The following is a 17,576-nucleotide window of genomic DNA, read 5'->3' on the forward strand; positions in this document are numbered from 1 at the left end:
CAAAGTCAGGATCATCAATATCACTGTCTTCCACCTCCACATGTTGTCCCACTGGAAGGTCGTCAGGGCCAATAACACACATGGAGCTGTCATCTCCTATACTAACAATGCCTTCTTCTGGAACACCTCCTGAAGGACCTGCCTGAGGCTCTTCTTGAAAAGGTGTCACTCTTTTCAGAAATATGTCCATGGTGGTTTGTTTCTTTTTTTCATCATAGATTTGCCTGTAAGCAGACAGTGCACCACAAACCTTCCTCTCTATTAATGAAAACCTTCCAATTTTGGGGTCCATATTTCCAAAATTTTAAGGAGCTTGTTAAGGTCTGTAAAAGCTTCTGCTAAACCCTTCACTGTGAATTTTCTTGGGAGGTTCTTCTTTTTCTTCTCCTGCAGCTTCCTTTTCTCATGCCTCTTCTTCAACTGTGCGTTCCTGTTCCAGTTCCAACAACTCATTGGCCAATTCCTTAGAAAGCACCTCTAGGAGCTCCTCAATGTCATCCTCATCCACACCCATGTTGAAGTTGTTTGCTGTCTCAACCACAGCTTTGCTGGTTTTTGCAACGTCCTCATCCTTGGTAAATCCTTTGAAGTCATTCACAAACATCTTTAAAAAAATTTTTTTTATTATTATTTATTTATTTATTTTTGAGGAGGATTAGCCCTGAGCTAACTGCTGCCAATTCTCCTCTTTTTGCTGAGGAAGACTGGCCTTGAGCTAACATCCGTGCCCATCTTCCTCTACTTTTTTTTATATGTGGAATGCCTGCCACAGCATGGCTTTTGCCAAGCGGTGCCATGTCCCCACCTGGGATCCAAACTGGCGAACCTCGGGCCACCAAAGCAGAACGTGCGCACTTAACCACTGTGCCACTGGCCGGCCCCATTCACAAACATCTTGAGTGTCTTCTTCCAGATGCCATTCACACATTCCTTGGTGACATCACCCCAAGACAAAGCAAAGTTCTTGACGCAGTCATAGATGTTGTAATCCTTCCAGAATGGCATCAGTGTCTTCCTCAGTTGCAGCAATAGCTTGGGCAAAGGTCCTCCTCAGGTAGCAGGCCTTAAAAGCTGCTATAACTCCTGGATCCAAGAGGTGGATCAAAGAGGTGCTGTTTGGAGGGAGCCACCACTGTGATATTGGGATGAAGATCACCAATAAAAGGAGGATTTCTGGGAGCATTATCAGCAATGAACACAATCTTGAAAGGTATATTATTCTCCAAACAGCACTTCTCCATTTCTCTGACATAGCAATTCAGGAGGGCATCTTGGAAGAGGAGCTGGGTCCTCCATGACTTCTTATTGCTCCTGTAGGACCCTGGCAGTGTGTGCTTTTGCTATGCTTGAAGGCCCTGAGTTCTCACTGTGCCAGATCACAAAGGGTTTCAATTTGTAGCTCACAACATTGTGCTGAAGCAAGACCATTATCCTGTCCTTAAAAACCTTGAAATCTGGCACTGACTTGGCGGCCTTATGGATAAAAGTCCTTTCAGGCATTCGTTTCCAGAACAGGGAAGTTTCATGTATATTGAACATTCCCTGTGGCAAGTAATTTTCCTCCACAATCAGCTTATCTAGAGTTTCAAAAAATTCTCCAGCTGCCTTCGCATTAACACTTTGACTCACCTCTCACTTTCATATTATGTAATGAATAGCAATTCTTGAATCATTTAAACCACCCAGAGCTAGAAGTAAATTTGACATTGTAGTCGGATCCAGCCTTTTTTTCCCCCAACATTGCAAACAAACTTTTTGTTTTGGATTGTGACAGTCATGGTGCTGAGAGGGCTATGCTTCTGTGTCTGATCTTCAATCCAGCGCATTAGAAGTGTCTCCATGTCTGATAGAGGATCTTCTTGAATTTTTGTTAGTCTTGTTGCCTTCAATGAAGCAGATCCTTTAACAGCTTTTGTCACTTTGTTCTTCAAGATGGTAGTTATGGTGGAAGGGGACATGCCTGACTAGCAAGCAATAACCATCATAGATTTTCCACCTCTGTAGTCCTTAATTGCTTTTAATTTTGTTTCCAGGCCAATCACTTGAAGTGGCCTCTTACTGGCAACATTAGCAGTGGATTTTGTATGCTTGGAAGCCATGATGAACAAAACAACACGAGGTTAAATCAAGCACAAGACAAAATAATGTAATCAAGAGATGTGGTAAACACAAGATGTACGAGGCTGCTGCTGGTGTAACACAGAATACTGTTTTACAGTGAACATTTTTTATAAGTAGAAAGAGTACACTAAAATAACAACAAGAGTACAATATAGTAAACGCATAAATCAGCAACATGGTAGTTTATTATCATTATCAAGTATTAAGTACTATAAATAATTGTATGTGCTATACTATTATATGACTGGCAGCACAGTAGGTTGTTTACAGCAGCATCACCACAAACACATAAGTAATGTGTCTCGCTATGACGTCATGATGGCTAAGACATCTACGACGTCACTATGCGATAGGAATTTTTCAGCTCCATTATAATCTTATGGACCACCGTTGTATATGCAGTCCACTGTTGACTGAAACTTCGTTATGCGGTGCATGACTGTAATTAAACATAAAAGACAAGATGGCTTCTGAATTAGTCTCTAATTCTCTTTCCTCTAAGTAACTAGTGATGACCTTTTACCAGTACCACTAAGAAAATAGTTCTGGCTTCTTTTCTGGGTATTTCACACTGGCTATTTCATCCAGTTTGGTTGAAACTCCAGATTCCCACATTTAACAACATCTATGCTCAAATAATCATATGCAAATATAAGTATACCTATGTTTAAAATTGATATTTAGGGTTTATTTTGGGGGAGTTCTTTTTGTTTTATCCAAATGGAATATTACAGTCTTCCCTATATATTGCTATTTTCATCAGTAGTTTACCATGGAAATTCTTCCCAGTAAGCTGGTATAGATCTAACGTACTCTTTTCAATAGCTGCATAATATTTTGTGGTATTTATGTACCATAATTTATTCAACCATCCCTCTTTTATTTTAGTTTCAAGTTTTTGTCACTAAGTACATACTGCAATGAATATCCTTATAAATCTACCTTATCTATTGATTCCTTTATTCTCAGGAGAGGAATTGCCTGATGGATGGTATGTATGTGTATTTTAAATTTTAAAAGATGTTGCCAGATCTCTTTCCAAAAATGCTATAATATTTCACATAATTCACTATCTCAGAATCTAAAATAATTCACTATCTCTAGGAAGTCTTTTAACTTGATAAGATCTCAGTTTTTGGTCCTTCAACTTTATTAATTTCTTTACATGAGTCCTCTTATTAAATTTACTCCCCCAAATTGTGTCATTTTTGTTGCTATTATAATTGGTATATTTTTTTCTAATTTCCATTTATCTAGAGTAGAGAAAGGCTATAATTTTGAATATTTATGTTATATCCCACCACCATTCTGAATACTCTTATTCACTCTAGTAGCTTTTTCAAGCCATCAACAGAAAAATAGATGTTATCTTTTATCTTCTCTTTTCCAATATTCATACCAATTATTTTATTTTCTCGTATCACCACATATTATACCTTCAAAAACGTGTAAAATGGTAGTTGTTCTAATACAAAAGGAAAAGTATAACTTATTAAAACATTTTCACTAAGAACTATGGACCCCCAGGTCCAAGCAGAGTATCCAGTACAGAAGAGATGTTTAATAAATGTTTGCTGAACTAAACTACTTATGTCATACATATCATTGCCTAGAATGCTATATGGTGGCTTATTAAACACATTAAAAGGGGGGCATTAAATTGCTCCTAATTTTAAACTGAAAATATTTGATTATGTTACAGTAAAATTCCCAAACTGCTATCAAATCTTGAATTGCATTTATGTCACTTTTTAGCAAGCACAAAGGTACTAACCTTCAAATTCAACTGAGACTTTCCAGTGTAAATTTTGAAGGTGACGACGAAGCTTATGGTTATTACAAGCTCTGAATTTTTCCTTAGGGCACAGTGGACAAGCCTGTTTGTTTCCTGAAAAAAGAAAAGAAGAATCAATAAAGCACAGAATATACTACCTATTAATGCCTGGATTCAGCTACAAAAGAAGTAACAGGGCCCCTACCAGCATCACATACTTAGGATAATCCCTTTCTTAACATTAGGGAGGAGTCATCACTGTCTCAGGAGGCAGTTAACAGTAACTGTTTTAGCACATGGTCAGTGATTGTTCTTTTTCCTAAAAGTCTCCTCTCTGTGGCTTGCTGACGTCCTTGTTGCAACCGTGAACAGAGATGATGAGGAAGATAAACTACATGACACCCCTCCAGCCAAAATGCCTGCCAGGGAGAGCATCACTCTGTATTTTGTACTGGGGAAAGGCTAGCAGCCGCCACAGTCCTAGAGAGGCAGGAGCTGGGCAGAGAACATAAGTACCCGTTCTGCTATTCTCCTATTCTGACAGCAACAAAACAGTTAACAGGTGGAGTTAGAAAAATGAAAGAAGGAAGCAGAAGTAGATGAAATCCAATATAACTGCTATTCTGAGACTGGGGTCATGATTAGAACCACTGTCTCCTATTACTGAATTGGGAAGTTCTTCCTTCCTCATTAACATATTCTCAAAAAGATTATGGATCATCCAAATAGAAGTTTTATTTAATTAGAAATGTATCTCAAATAAAAACTTTCATAGTGTACAAAATAATATCTCAATTTTAGGTTTAAAGCAATACAAATATATAGAAATAATCAGTAACTCTCTCAATAATTTTTAATCCAACAGATATCTTTCACATATAGCACACTGCAAGTGTAGGCACAATTTATTTTTTTGTATAGTCTGCTTACTTCAAAAAACCATGAGGTGATCCTGAGGATAGAATCCAAACACTAAAGATGGCAAAGCAGAGAAGGGCTTGGGGCACTGACAACATTGTGGAACTCTTGTACCAGCCTTAAACTGCCTGCCTTGGGACTTCTTTTACATGAGAGAATATAAGACCCCATATTATTTAAAGCATTGTTTTTTGGGATTTGTTACTCATAGCCAAATGCAATTACTAACTTATAGAATACACAGCCCTTATATATCCGTGAGATTGTAATTTCCTTCAGGAGTTGTGAAATAACTTCTTCTCACACCACCTTTGCATATAGAAGGCTATCAATTTCCTGAACTAGAAAAATTTATTTTACTATTGCTCTAGTTTAATGGAAATAAGTCTATTCTTAGCAAACTTTTTATGAGTTAAAAGATGACAAACCACTAGAAATTAAGGAAAAAAGACTCAAAACATGGAGATACCTGTATCAAGATTATCTGAGTTCAATGAAGTGGCAGAATCAAAATCCCCTTCAGTCACAAAAGCTAGCTTCTCTAGATCCGCAAATTGCCTTTGAATTGAGATATGTCTCTCTGAAAGGAAATTGTGAGAGTTAGAAGATCATGCTTTAGCAATCTGTATTCTAGTTCCACTTTTATCAGATCACGTCATAAAATTTAAAACTTTTATTTCCTGTAGCATAGTGCCCTAGTACCTAGAGGGGGAAGACCGCTGCAACTCAGTTTATAAAATGACAAGTGTGTGCTTCAGAATGCAGAGTTGGGGAAAAACTCAATTGGGTAACTTCACAGCTTTAAAATCGTATATAATTATTCGATATAATTCTACAAATGTTTCTACTCTGTACAAAACACTAAAGTAAGAAACATAACATGTTTCCTGTCTTCAAAGATCTTTCAATCAGGTAGGAGAGATTAATATGTTAACTACGAAAACAAGGCATGACGAAACGAACACCAAGGGTAAATGTAATATGATGCAGACACACAGAGGAAAAAGTAAGTAATTCCGACAAGAGCCTTGACAATGTCTTCACTGAAGAAGCGGCTTTGACTGAGACTTACGGTGTGAATAGAATTCAACATGTAGACATTTGATGACTAGCCTTATAAACTGAAATAACCTCATGAACAAAGTCATGTGGCGTAAAAAAATAGCAACCACTTCTATCCCACACCTGGCTGGAATGTAGTACGTTTCAGCGATGGAGTTGGTATAAAAATATGTACAGAGCATGGAAAGCATAAATTCTATGCAAGGTAGTTTGGACTTTATTTTTCAGACAGTGGTTAAGTCTTTGCAGGTTTCTGAGGAAGTGAATGATATTATTTGAATGTGGTTCAGAAGGGTATCTCTGGCTATAGTACCAGGGATCAACAATTGAGATGAGAAATTAGTAATAAAAAGGTATAGGACAATAGAAGGTAAAAAAGAAGCAAAGAACTTAGCATGTTAGAAGGGTGAAGAGTAAAATCAAAAATGACTCTAAGATTTTGAGTTTATATGGTTGAGAATAATGGTACCATGAACCAATGAAGGAAGAGAAAAATACTCTTGGCAGAAAGGAGAAAAGGGAATTTGTTTTTTGACATAATGTTTGATGTATACTGGTATTCATGTACTAAAGTTCAGTAGGCAGCTGACCTGTTTTTGGACCTCATGAGGAATTCTGCTTAGATATAAATCACAAATACACATTAGATGAAACTGAGCATCAATAAGAAAGCCTAACGAAAAAATCTTGTGAAAAAGAGAAGAAATAAGTCAAAACCCAGTCCCAGTAATGCATTTTCAGGTTTCTCAAACACTACACATTCTTCAAATTAGACACTTGTAAAATTTTGGAATATATGAGTAAATCTTTCCAAAATAGAGTCAATATATTCTTGATTAGGGGTGTGGGGGAATGCGTTCCCCAATGCTGCTGAACCCACTACTACTGATTAATATAAATGGACAAAATTTGGAAGTGAGGTATGGAGCGATGTAGGTATCTGTAAGAGACATTGAGAAAAAGAATCAGGAAGGAAGATTCAAAAATAAAGGTAAGGAGAATCAAGATAATGCAGAAGCCAAGAGAGAAGAGACGATAAAAGAAATGCTCAACACTAAGTATCACAGATAGCTGTAGAGATGAAGAAGACTACAAGATTTAGTATTCAGCAGGTCTCGGGTGATCTTTAAGAAAGAAGGTTCAGTTTGGGAGTACAAATGGAATTGGAAGGAGAAACCAATTACAGAAAATCAGCGTAGATTATTTTTTTCAAGAAGTCTGGCAGTATAAAAAAGGAGATGGATTGGGGGTGCCGTCCTAACAGCCTAGTGGTTAAGTTCACGAACTCCACTTTGGCAGCCTGGGGTTCACAAGTTTGGATCCCAGGTGTGGACCTAGCACCACTCGTCAAGCCATGCTGTGTTGCATCCCACATAAAATAGAGGAAGACTGGCACAGATGTTAGCTCAGTGACAACTTTCCTCAAGCAAAAAGAGGAAGATTGGCAACAGATGTTAGCTCAGGGCCAATCTTCCCCTCTCTCTCACACACAGACACACAAAAGGAGATGATGGGATTGTAACTTGCTTTTTCTTTCTTTTTAAGAACAGAGAGACCTGAATACATATACCCCAAAGGAAAGGAACATTTACAAAGTGGGAGCCTGAATCTATAAGAATAACTGATAGGAAAAGATCCCCAGTGAGACAGATGATGGGATAAACCATAGGGCTCTCTCAAATTCATTATACAATTAGGTTATATAATTTGGAAACTTAAGCCTTTTAAATTCTATTCTTGACACTGCTACCTGCCTGCCTATTCCTCTCCAAGCTTCACTCCCAGTTCCTTTGTTTATCTTCTGTGTAACTTGCGTCCCCCACAAATAAGCACTAAGGCAGGGGCTACGCCTTATTCATCTCTGTAATGGCTAAATGCCTAGTGCAGGAACTTGCACACAGCAGGCACGAAGGTTTGTTAAATAATTTTTAAAAATCGTTAGTCTTTTTGGATGCAGTAGCACACTGAGTCAATGATTTTGGAACTCAGTTCAGCACTATCAGATATTCCTGCTCAAATTTATTAAAAGACAAATTTTTACCTTTTTTAAATGAACCAAAGAGCAACAAACGTTATGGTTAACTTCTTATACTAGGTATTGTTCAAATGATTTATAATGAGATATAGTTTCTATAAACAGGCAAAATTTTTCCCCATTTGACTAAAAATTTTAAATTGCTAGGTCAGACAGTAAGATTCAGGCAATGAATCCATGTGTACAAACCAAGCTATTTAATTTGTAATCATAAAGGCTTTTGGCTGCCACAGTTCAAGCATCTATGTACGTGAAACAAGATGTATAGTACCAAATAAAGGTGTGCTTATTGAAATCATTCTAACTACTAAGTAGTACAAAGCAAGAGAAAGGGGCCTGGTAAGTTAAGAGAAAACCTGAAAATCCTGTGGCCCACTATAGAAGAAAACTCTCAAAGCTCTGTCTAGGGCCAACCCCGGTGGTCGAGGGGTTAAGCTCAGTGCACTCCACTTCAGCGGCCCCGGTTCAGTTCCTGGGTGCAAACCTACACAGCTCTGCTAGCGACCATGCTGCACTGGTGGCCCGCATACCAAAAAATAGAGGAAGATTGGCAAGGATGTTTGCTCAGGGTGAATCTTCCTCAGCAAAAAAAAAAAAAAAAAGAAAAGAAAAAGAAAAAAGATCTATCTAAAGATTCATGATATGCCTATATACATCTCTGAAATCACTTTCTGGTTCAAGATAGTAGATACCACACAATCTGTACTTAATCACTCAACCTTTCTGTAACACACTAATAATTCAGAAGTCAACAGGCAAACCTCTTGTCAAATCAGATGAGTACAAGATGCTAGGAGGTTCTTTCACTTCTTCTGTTACTTTTTCCTCAATTTTCAATTCTATTTCAGATATGCCATCTTCCTCTTGCCTAGTTAAGACTGATTTCAAAGGACTAACCAGACCACCTAAAAATAATTTTTTAAATGTGATTAGTATATATTTCTAATGCATTTCAGATTCCTCAACCATTATATATTTGTCCCAGTAACGCATTTTCAGGTTTCTCAAACAGTGCACATTCTTCAAATTAGATCCTTGTAAATTTTGGAGTATATGAATAAATCTTCCCAAACTATGTTTAACATATTTTTGATGGTGGGGAGGTGAAGAAAGCATGTCTTCTCTAAAGCTGCTGAACCACTTCTGATTAGTATTAACATGCCCTCCAGGGGTGACTAGGAACCTCCTCAGGAGAGCATACCTCCTTATCCCCCACTGTAGATGTGGGGGAAGAAACAACTGGCCTTATTTTGCACCTGCCAGCTCTGATCTTACAGGATGAGGAGGGGCCTACCTGAGGCAAGCTGACTCCATCTTTTCTGTGATCAGCCCTACTTTTATAGCTACTACGACAATTTCTATGTTGTTTTAAAATTCCAGAATAATTCTATTAGTCTATAACTATTCAAATGTTTTATAAACATTAAACTCACACTGGCCTAGAAGTAGGAAAGACCGTGAATTAAGATATATTGTTATAAGTCAGAAAGAGCATAAGGGTCAATTTATGGACCATAAAATCATTTAAAAAAAAATTTCTTAGATCTTACATCTTAAACTGTTCAGAAGATTCTTAAGAAAGTGTTACTCATCGATCTTTTAAATTGTTTTACGGTCCAATAGATCACCACTTAGAAAACATGCAAGCACATTCAGAAGCACAATAATATGGGCTATTAATTTTCAGTTGACTTCTGATGGAATGCAGTACAAAACTCAATTGGTACTTATGGCTGAGGGAAGACATCCATAAATTTAGTCGACTCTTTCTTAAACTGCCCATCGGCCTCAAATCCTTTTTGGAAGCAAGTTGCTAAAGAAAATGAAATCATGAGAAAAACCCCTCTCTGTGTATGTCGAGCCGTAAAAGCTAGTTAACAGCAACAGTTTCTAAACCTTGGCAGCTAAGATCTACCACAGTGAACTATGTCGCATTTTAAAGGGCTTCGTGAACCGTGGCAGACGGGACTGAAAGGGAAACTACCAAATTAGGCCTAACTTTCTCTTTGTACGAGAAAAAGACCCCCTTTAACGAAGCAGCCCTAGACCTCATTATCTCCTTCCTCCTGCAGCACAGATCCTTCACCGAGATGTCCTCCAGGTTTGGGGAGAGGCCCTCTCCCATTCTGTGCCCGTTTTACCCGCTACCCGGGTCCCTCCTTCCTCCCCCCGTTTCCTTCGACCTGCCTCTCCCCATAAAAACCGTCCCAGTGAAGGGCCTCCCCTACTCCCCAGCAAGGCGCACTTGCTCGCTTCTGCGGCAGAAAGATCTGGGCCTCCTGCACTTACTGCTTTCAGCCTCGTCAGGGGCAGAGGCTAGGGACGGGGACAGGGCCGGAGCCTGGGCCAGGGCAGGGGCTGGGGCTGGAGCCGAGGCCGGAGTCGGAGCCGAGTCCGGGGCCGGGGCCGGGGCTGAGGCCGGAGCCGAATCCGGGGCCGGAGCTGGGATCCGAGCCGAGTCCGGGGCCGGGGTCGGGACCTGGACCTGGGCCACCTCCACCTCCTCCTTCTCCTGGGGTAGCAGCTCCTCCTCCGCCATATTCTCCATAGTTACCGCCTCCGTGCCAGGCCCGCCCGGGGACCAGGAGGGGCTCACGGCGGGGTGAGAGAACTGGCGTGAATGCCCAGAGGGCTGGATCCAAGGAGTAGGAAAGCAAATGGGGAGGGCGGGATGCGTGCAACAGACAAAAGATGAAGAACCAGGGACCAAATCCTGTCAGCAAAAAAACGAAAAGCCAGAGGCAGCGGTTCGCGGTCCCGGCCGCTTCCCTTTCCCCCAGGCGTTACGACGCCACCACAGCCTGCGCAGAAGCGTATCGGGGACGGCGTCCAATGAGGTAAAAGACTTCCATTTCCGCGGTGCGACTCTGTTCTAGCCGTCAACCTCCGAACAGAAACAAGACTACAATACCCAGCGTGCACCGCGCCGCCTGGAGTGCCGCCAGCGTTCCAAGTCCTTGGAGGAAGTAAACGCAAAGCTTAACAAACGCTCCCGAACGTTGGAGTGGGCAGCCGGATCCGTGCAGAGAACTACATTTCCCAGCGGGCGTCGGGGTCGGGAGAGTCCCTTTCCCTAGGCCTGGGCCTCCGGAGTCGCCACCGCCGCCGGCGCAGTAAGGTAAGGGACTCGGGGTTCGTTGACGTTTTGCCAGGCAGGCTCCCCACCTCACTCCGGTCCCCAGCCGGCGGCCGGCCGGAGCTTTCCGGGAGCTCCTCGGGCGTGGGCGGGGCGACTGTGTGGGCGGATCCGGAGTAAGCCAGCTCCGTGAAGGGTGTGTTTCTGGCCCGGCCCTGCCTCCGTGGCCCTCCCTCGCCCGGCGTCAGGGGGCCCGTGGGCCACGGCGGTTCGGGAGCCACCCATCAGCTTGCCTGCCAGTCTGTTGACCAGGAGTTGAGGTGTGCCCTTTATTTCCCACCCTCATCCACATCGTGACCTGAACGTTCTTTTTTCCTTTGTTTTTATTTTTGCTTTAAGCTACGTATTCCCAGGATCAGCGCTGCGCTGTGGTCGTAAGCGTCCTGTGGATAGGGATGATTATTATTGTGTGTGTGTGTGCGCGCGCGCGCCCTAGGCTTGTCTTTAGGCTTTTAGTAACCAGAGCTCTGAGTGTGTTGAGCTTCGGAGCGCTTGGTTGATGCGATTCGGATGCCCTAGGCGGACGCCCATGTCCCCTCGCCGCTGTGTTTCCCTTGCCTTGCTCCCTGGGCCTGCTCGAGCTCAAGCCTCGCCAGTTCTAGCCCACTGGGGCAGACAGAGGGAAACTTGAGTTTTCTGGCTGCTCTGCCTGGGACTGGTCTGCAGCTTATAGGGAGCAGGGAAGGAGAGGGAAGCCCCTTTTAGTCTCAGGGTGCAAAACTCACACTTCCAGTTCGCTTTTCCCAATTAATAAAGCTGATACTTAATGCTTATCTCATTGGTCTGTTTATGTCGCACTTGTTTGAGAACCCACGGGAGAGCGGGTGTGATTCTTGGGCGCTTTGAAACTCTAGCAGGAATTTAGTCCTCCACGCGCTCCTCAGAAGTTAGGAAGTATGTCTGGAGGGTTTTTTCCCCTCCTCCCCACTTTAAAATAAACATAGTTTATAGAACCTGGAAGCTCTTGTGAGTTATAGTTCTAAAGCCTTCTTAGTGCCCCCACCCCCAGCTTTTACTAGCATTCCTGAATCTGTGGCTGCCTCAGTGGTTAAGAGTCAGTTAAAAATGGGAGGGCCAGCCCCAGTGGTATATAGTGGCTAAGTTCCCATGCTTCCCGCTTTGGTGGCCTGGTTCTGTTCCTGGGTATGGACCTACATCATGTCAGTGGCCATGCTGTGGTGGTGGCTCACATACAAAAAGGAAAAAAAAAAAAAGATTGACAGCAGATGTTAGCTTAGGGCAAATCTTCCTCAGCAAAAAAAAAAAAAAAAAAAAAAGGATAACATAATTTATAGAAATGAGTGGTGGCTATATTTACTGAAGAATCATTGATTTTTCTTTTTTTTCCAAAAGACTAGACGGTTAATTGAAAGCTTGATTCAGTATGTCAATCTCATCATTTAATACCAGCTGGAAACTAGAAGATGAAAAGAGTTAGATTTTAGTGTATGCAATCTATGGGAGTTTTAGTAAGAATTTCTAAGCATGACTCCTGCTCTTGAAGGGTCTAAAGAAGGAATCTTCAAATTTTGAAGACTCTTAAGTGAGTGTATTACTCATCTATTGCAAGTTATCCTAAAACTGAATTAAAACAGTTATTAAACTAATTAATTAAAACAACAATTAACGTTTATTACCCAGAGTTTCTGTGGGTCAGGAATTCAGAAACAGCTTTCTGGGTATCTAGCTCCGATTCTCTCATGAGGTTGCAGAGAAGATACCTGCCAGGGATGCTGCCATGTGAAGGCCTGATTAGGGCTGCAGGGTCGGTTTCAAAGGTGACTTACTCATGTGCCTGACGATTCTTTCTTGGCAAGAGGCCTCAGTTCTTCCCTGGGGGCCTCTCCATGGCCTACTTGAATGTCCGGTGACATGGTGGCTGTCTTTCTCTAGAGTGAACAGTTCAAGACAGAGAAAGGCAGAAGCCACAGTGTCTTATGGTACCTCGCCACATACACCAGATAGCAGTATCCTATTGGTTACACAGGTCAGCCCTGTTTATTGTGAGAGGGGATTACGTAAGAGTGTAATTGCCAGGCAGCTGACATCACTGGGAGCAATTCTGGAGCCTGGCCAGCACAGGAAGTCTCCTTGCATTTAGTTTATATTTTGGTTTTCATAAAATCAATATGAATTTCACACTAACATATGCTACAGGAGATCATAGCAACATTCTTGCTAGGCTTTAAGCCTAGGAAAAATAAATTCCAAATGGGTGGCTGGGGGGACATGTAATCTGCTGACTCTCATAATTATTATACCAGATTGTTTGTGCTTTGGAATCCAAGGCTGGAGGGGAGTATGTTATCGAGCATGAAGGCAAGGGGCTTGGGAACGCCAGGCCCTTGCAGCAACGGAATGCCGCCGGCATACCTTGCTGATTGTTCTTAAGATACTCCCCAAGGGAATGAACTGGGATAGGGCTGGTGTGCTTCGGAGGGACGAAGGATAGGACCTTTGGGCTTTGGCTTGAGTGTCCCTGCAGGCATGAGTTCCTGGTATTGTACATGCTTGTGATTCTTTACCCACAAATAAATACATGGTGATCAGAGGGACCTCACCTCAGTCGTTGAGGCTGATGGTCCCCTGTCCATTGAATATATAGATTGTGTTCTGTCTATTAATTCCATCCACTCCTTCGGCTCACTGCCTAGCCGGTCTCGGCAGCAAGTGGCACCCAATGTGGGGCACGAAGGAAACACCGCCAAGAGCAAAAGTGGAACTTCAGCGGTGTGGGACCCGGAAGCAGTGTGGATAGAGGCCTCTGAAGATCTCCCGTTGGGGTAAGTGTTTCCAGGGATTTTAACAGAGTAAATGGGTAATTTTGAAAGTACAGAACAATATTGTAATACCAAAACTTGTTAATGGAATTCTAAATGTAAGTTCTAATTAAAAGTATAAGAGCTAGTAAGATAAAGTTTTGTAAAAATTGATATACTTAAACGGGCCAATTTCAGTTCACCCAAACTGATGTATGCAACTGGAAAAGCCAGCTGCAACAACGTGGAGCCTGTTTTAATCTTTTGAGGCTTCTAAATAAAATTAGAAATACTTTACTGCCTCTTTAAGAGAAAATCATTAAATAATTAAACATGCCAGTGGCCGAACCCAAATCTGCTGCTTTTGTCTACTCTCTTGCTGAGCTTCCCAGCAAGCTGAGCTGAGCTTCAACTCCCCCAAAATTCCTGATCTAAAATCGAACAAGTAAAAATAAGTAAACTTTTGAGATAATTTAGAGTTGTAATTGCCATTCTGAAAACCTGTTTCAGAAGAGGATTCAAAATCTCCCATAATGGAATGCAGTCTTTAATGAATATGCAAAAACTTCTAAGAGACAAAGTTATTTAACATGATGTAAAGTGATCTTTGATGAATGAAAGCCTGTTTAAGTTTGCTGGTTTCATTTAAAATAAACATGTCCTCAAAGTTATCAGCATTGGCTATGATGCACATGTACAGCCTGGGTTTACTGGTCAAATGAGCTCATGTCATCTCTGTTGCAAAATTTATCTGCAAAACTAATAACTCAGTATAATAGCTAATTTTGTTTAATGTCTCGTGGAATTTTTGTAGATCTAAATATAATTATTAAGAACAGGTAAACTAAATAAATGTAAAAAAAATAAAAGTTTTTGGAAAAACTTTTTGACAATAATTATATGTATAGTAATTATATTATGATATATGTACTTAAAACAACTGAGGATGATAGTTAACTGCTGTAATGTCACATGAAGTTTTTAAAAGAAATTGTTAAAACTGGATAAGAGTTTTAAGTACAATAATTATGTTTTGTAGTCTGCATACTTAAGAAAACAGCTTCCAAAATCTTTTTGGAAACTTAAAATTTATAGCTTTACTAAGTTAAGTTAAATAATAACAGTTTCTTGGGTATCTAGGTCATTTCTATGTAAGATAAAATATTAAAGGTTAACTACTAAGCATATATTTGTCGGCTTTTAGTTTCTTATATCAGAGAGACTAAGAAGTGCTTAGATTTATTGATAAACATGTTTTATGTATGCTGAGGAATTTTCTATGAGAAAACATATATTTCTAAAAGGTCTGTATACAAGGAAAATAAAATATATGTTTTCAATAAAAAAGAAATATCAAGAATGGAAATATTTTTGTTTCTTGAGTTGAAAAAGATAAATTTGTCCTAAAGTGCTGGGACAAATTCTAAATGTAAACAAAATAACCAAAGCTTTGTAAAAATAAAGCCCTAAAGAGTTTTATGTATGGTCAAGTTGGCTAAGATTAAAATAAATCCAATTAAGTAAATAAATTTATATGTCAAAAGTAAACTGGTACAAAATTAAAACTTGGTTTCCTCTTTCTTAAAAGATAATTTTCCTAAACTTTTAATCTGCTCTTAATAAAAAGATTATAAAGAGGCTTTTTTTTGACTATTTTAACTGTTTCCCCTTGACTATTTCTGTTGTCACTTTGAATAGATACCTGAACATGGTTTCGCAGTAAACTTTGTTTCCTATCTGAACAAATGTTTTAAAGCTTTTAATATTTTTGACAAGCTTCCCCACACACACAAATATTCAAGTCCTGAATAAAAGCTTTCTTTTGACTTGGAAGAGGAGGGAAGGTTTCTCTGGGGATTTTCAGAGGGCCCCTGGGACTTCTCAGAGAAATTTGCTCTCTTTCTATAAGAAAAATGCTAAACTAATAAGGCTTATTTTGTATGTTAAATTACATGAGAAGCATTGTCAAATAAATAATGATAAACTTTCTTAAATGGTATTATGTAAATGAGTGTTATTGATATAAGGATTTTAAAAATTATCTGATCTGATTGTCAGCCATAATTCTGGTTATTATCTCAAAATGTTATATATCACAAACATGGTCAAATGTCTTTGTCAGTTACCATTTTTGAATGTTTTGTTATTTGCAGAGAGTTGCTGTTTTACTTTAATGTTTTTGCAAATATGTTTCATCTTCTGAGAAATTCATGGAAAGGACTCTGACACTCTGGACTACAGGTTTCCAATAAACTTGGAGATTATAAAATTAAACTGGGGATAAAATTCTGTCCCTGTATATGTTAATGATTCATCCCGGGTCTTGGGGCCCGAGGATGTCCATCTACCTATATTTGGAAAGGAAGAAGCTACTCCATATGACATAACTAATTTTGGTTTTGACCCTTGGCCTGTTTGTATGGGAAGGGGAGTAGGCTGTTTAAATTTCACTACCCAGGCTTGGCTATCTTCTTACATACTCAATAGAAATCATAGCCAAGCACAATTACATATGTTACCAGGCTACAGTTGTCACTATTCCGTTGCCCCCCAAAACAATCTTACAGCTCCAAATCGTCCATTATGTGCTAGCCGAAGATTATGGGTGGATAAAATTGATCGAATACATTGGGATGTTTGTCGCGGGACGGAGGAGGCAATTTTGATTAATGGTTCCTATGGAACAGTGTGTGACTGGTTCCACAGGGGGTATGCAGTCTCAAATTGCTCCCATACAGACTCCGCCTGCAGTCCCTATAAAAAGTTAAGGTGGCAAATTTCAGGGTATAATCACACTACTATTACAACACATAGTGAATATCCCATTTTATGGCACGGGGAAGGATTTTGTCCTCCACAACCTCAATTTAGTAAGGGTAGACCACAGATTGACTTATGGAAACTAGCCTTCAGTCTAAGGCGATTCAGAATTTGGGATGGAAACTATGAGAACACAAAATTATCTTTCAACATGTCTGCCAGTTGGACTTTTTACATCAAAGCCTGTGTCGGAGATCCATATGTATTGGCCGTAGTTACGGTATCTATTAATAAAACAGCTAAAACCGTGGATTGTAAGGATTGCAAATTATACGCTTATCTCAATAGCTCCTTATACAATGATTCTCACTCATATATGCTATTGAGGCAACGTTTGGGCGTTTGGCTTCCAGTAAATCAAAATAGGCCGTGGGAAGGATCTCCTGATACCCACGCCTTACTTCAACTAATTCGGAAAATCTTAAAAAGATCAAAAAGATTCATAGGATTATTGATTGCTGCTATATTAGGCCTTATAGCAATAGCATCCACTGCCGCCATTGCTGGGGTGGCACTGCATCAAACAATTCAAACCACTGCCTTTGTTCAACAGTGGCATAAAAATGCCTGTGAAGCATGGAACAGTCAGACAAGAATTGATCAGGGAGTCAGTGAACAGCTAGTGGATCTGGAAAATGCTGTATTAATGTTGGGAGATGAAGTACATAACTTAAAAAAGCTAGTCAGACTGCAAGGTGATTGGAATGTTACTGAGCTCTGTATCACACCACATCCTTATGATGATTGCAAGCATGCCTGGAGCACTAGAAGGCGGCATGGAAAGGGCCACCTCAAGGACAATCTCACATTAGATACAGATTTATTGCAAGCTAAAGTAAAACATATGCAAGATGCTAAATTATCTTTGCTATGTGAATCTGAACTATTTGATGGTATACATACTGGCTTGTCAAAGATATTTCCTACTGATTGGATAAAAACCATTGACGG

The 17,576-nt window shown here is 40.2% G+C and overlaps 2 protein-coding genes across 12 annotated transcripts in view; one reads left to right on the forward strand and one right to left on the reverse strand.

The window, feature by feature from the left end:
- The window catches only part of TRMT1L (tRNA methyltransferase 1 like), a 38,054-nt gene extending 27,100 nt beyond the window's left edge, over window positions 1-10,954 (reverse strand). Inside the window, exons 1-3 of one of the 3 annotated variants that reach the window (XM_046680708.1) lie at window positions 10,822-10,954; window positions 5,283-5,393; window positions 3,896-4,009 (exon numbers count right to left, since the gene is read on the reverse strand). Coding sequence is in view for 1 of the 3 variants with exons in the window: in XM_046680706.1 (XP_046536662.1) it covers window positions 3,896-4,009; window positions 5,283-5,393; window positions 10,200-10,458 (484 nt within the window). In the remaining 2 variants the exon portion in view is untranslated. The other 2 variants (XM_046680706.1, XM_046680707.1) reach the window with 2 other exon arrangements.
- SWT1 (SWT1 RNA endoribonuclease homolog) overlaps window positions 10,908-17,576 on the forward strand; it is a 102,717-nt gene continuing 96,048 nt past the window's right edge. For 3 of the 9 annotated variants that reach the window (XR_006891430.1, XM_046680705.1, XM_046680704.1), the window contains exon 1: window positions 11,313-13,829. The gene's annotated coding sequence lies outside the window, so the exon portion shown is untranslated. The other 6 variants (XM_046680698.1, XM_046680700.1, XM_046680699.1 and 3 more) reach the window with 6 other exon arrangements.

This window comes from Equus quagga, chromosome 13, assembly GCF_021613505.1.
Source record: "Equus quagga isolate Etosha38 chromosome 13, UCLA_HA_Equagga_1.0, whole genome shotgun sequence".
NCBI lineage: Eukaryota > Metazoa > Chordata > Mammalia > Perissodactyla > Equidae > Equus > Equus quagga.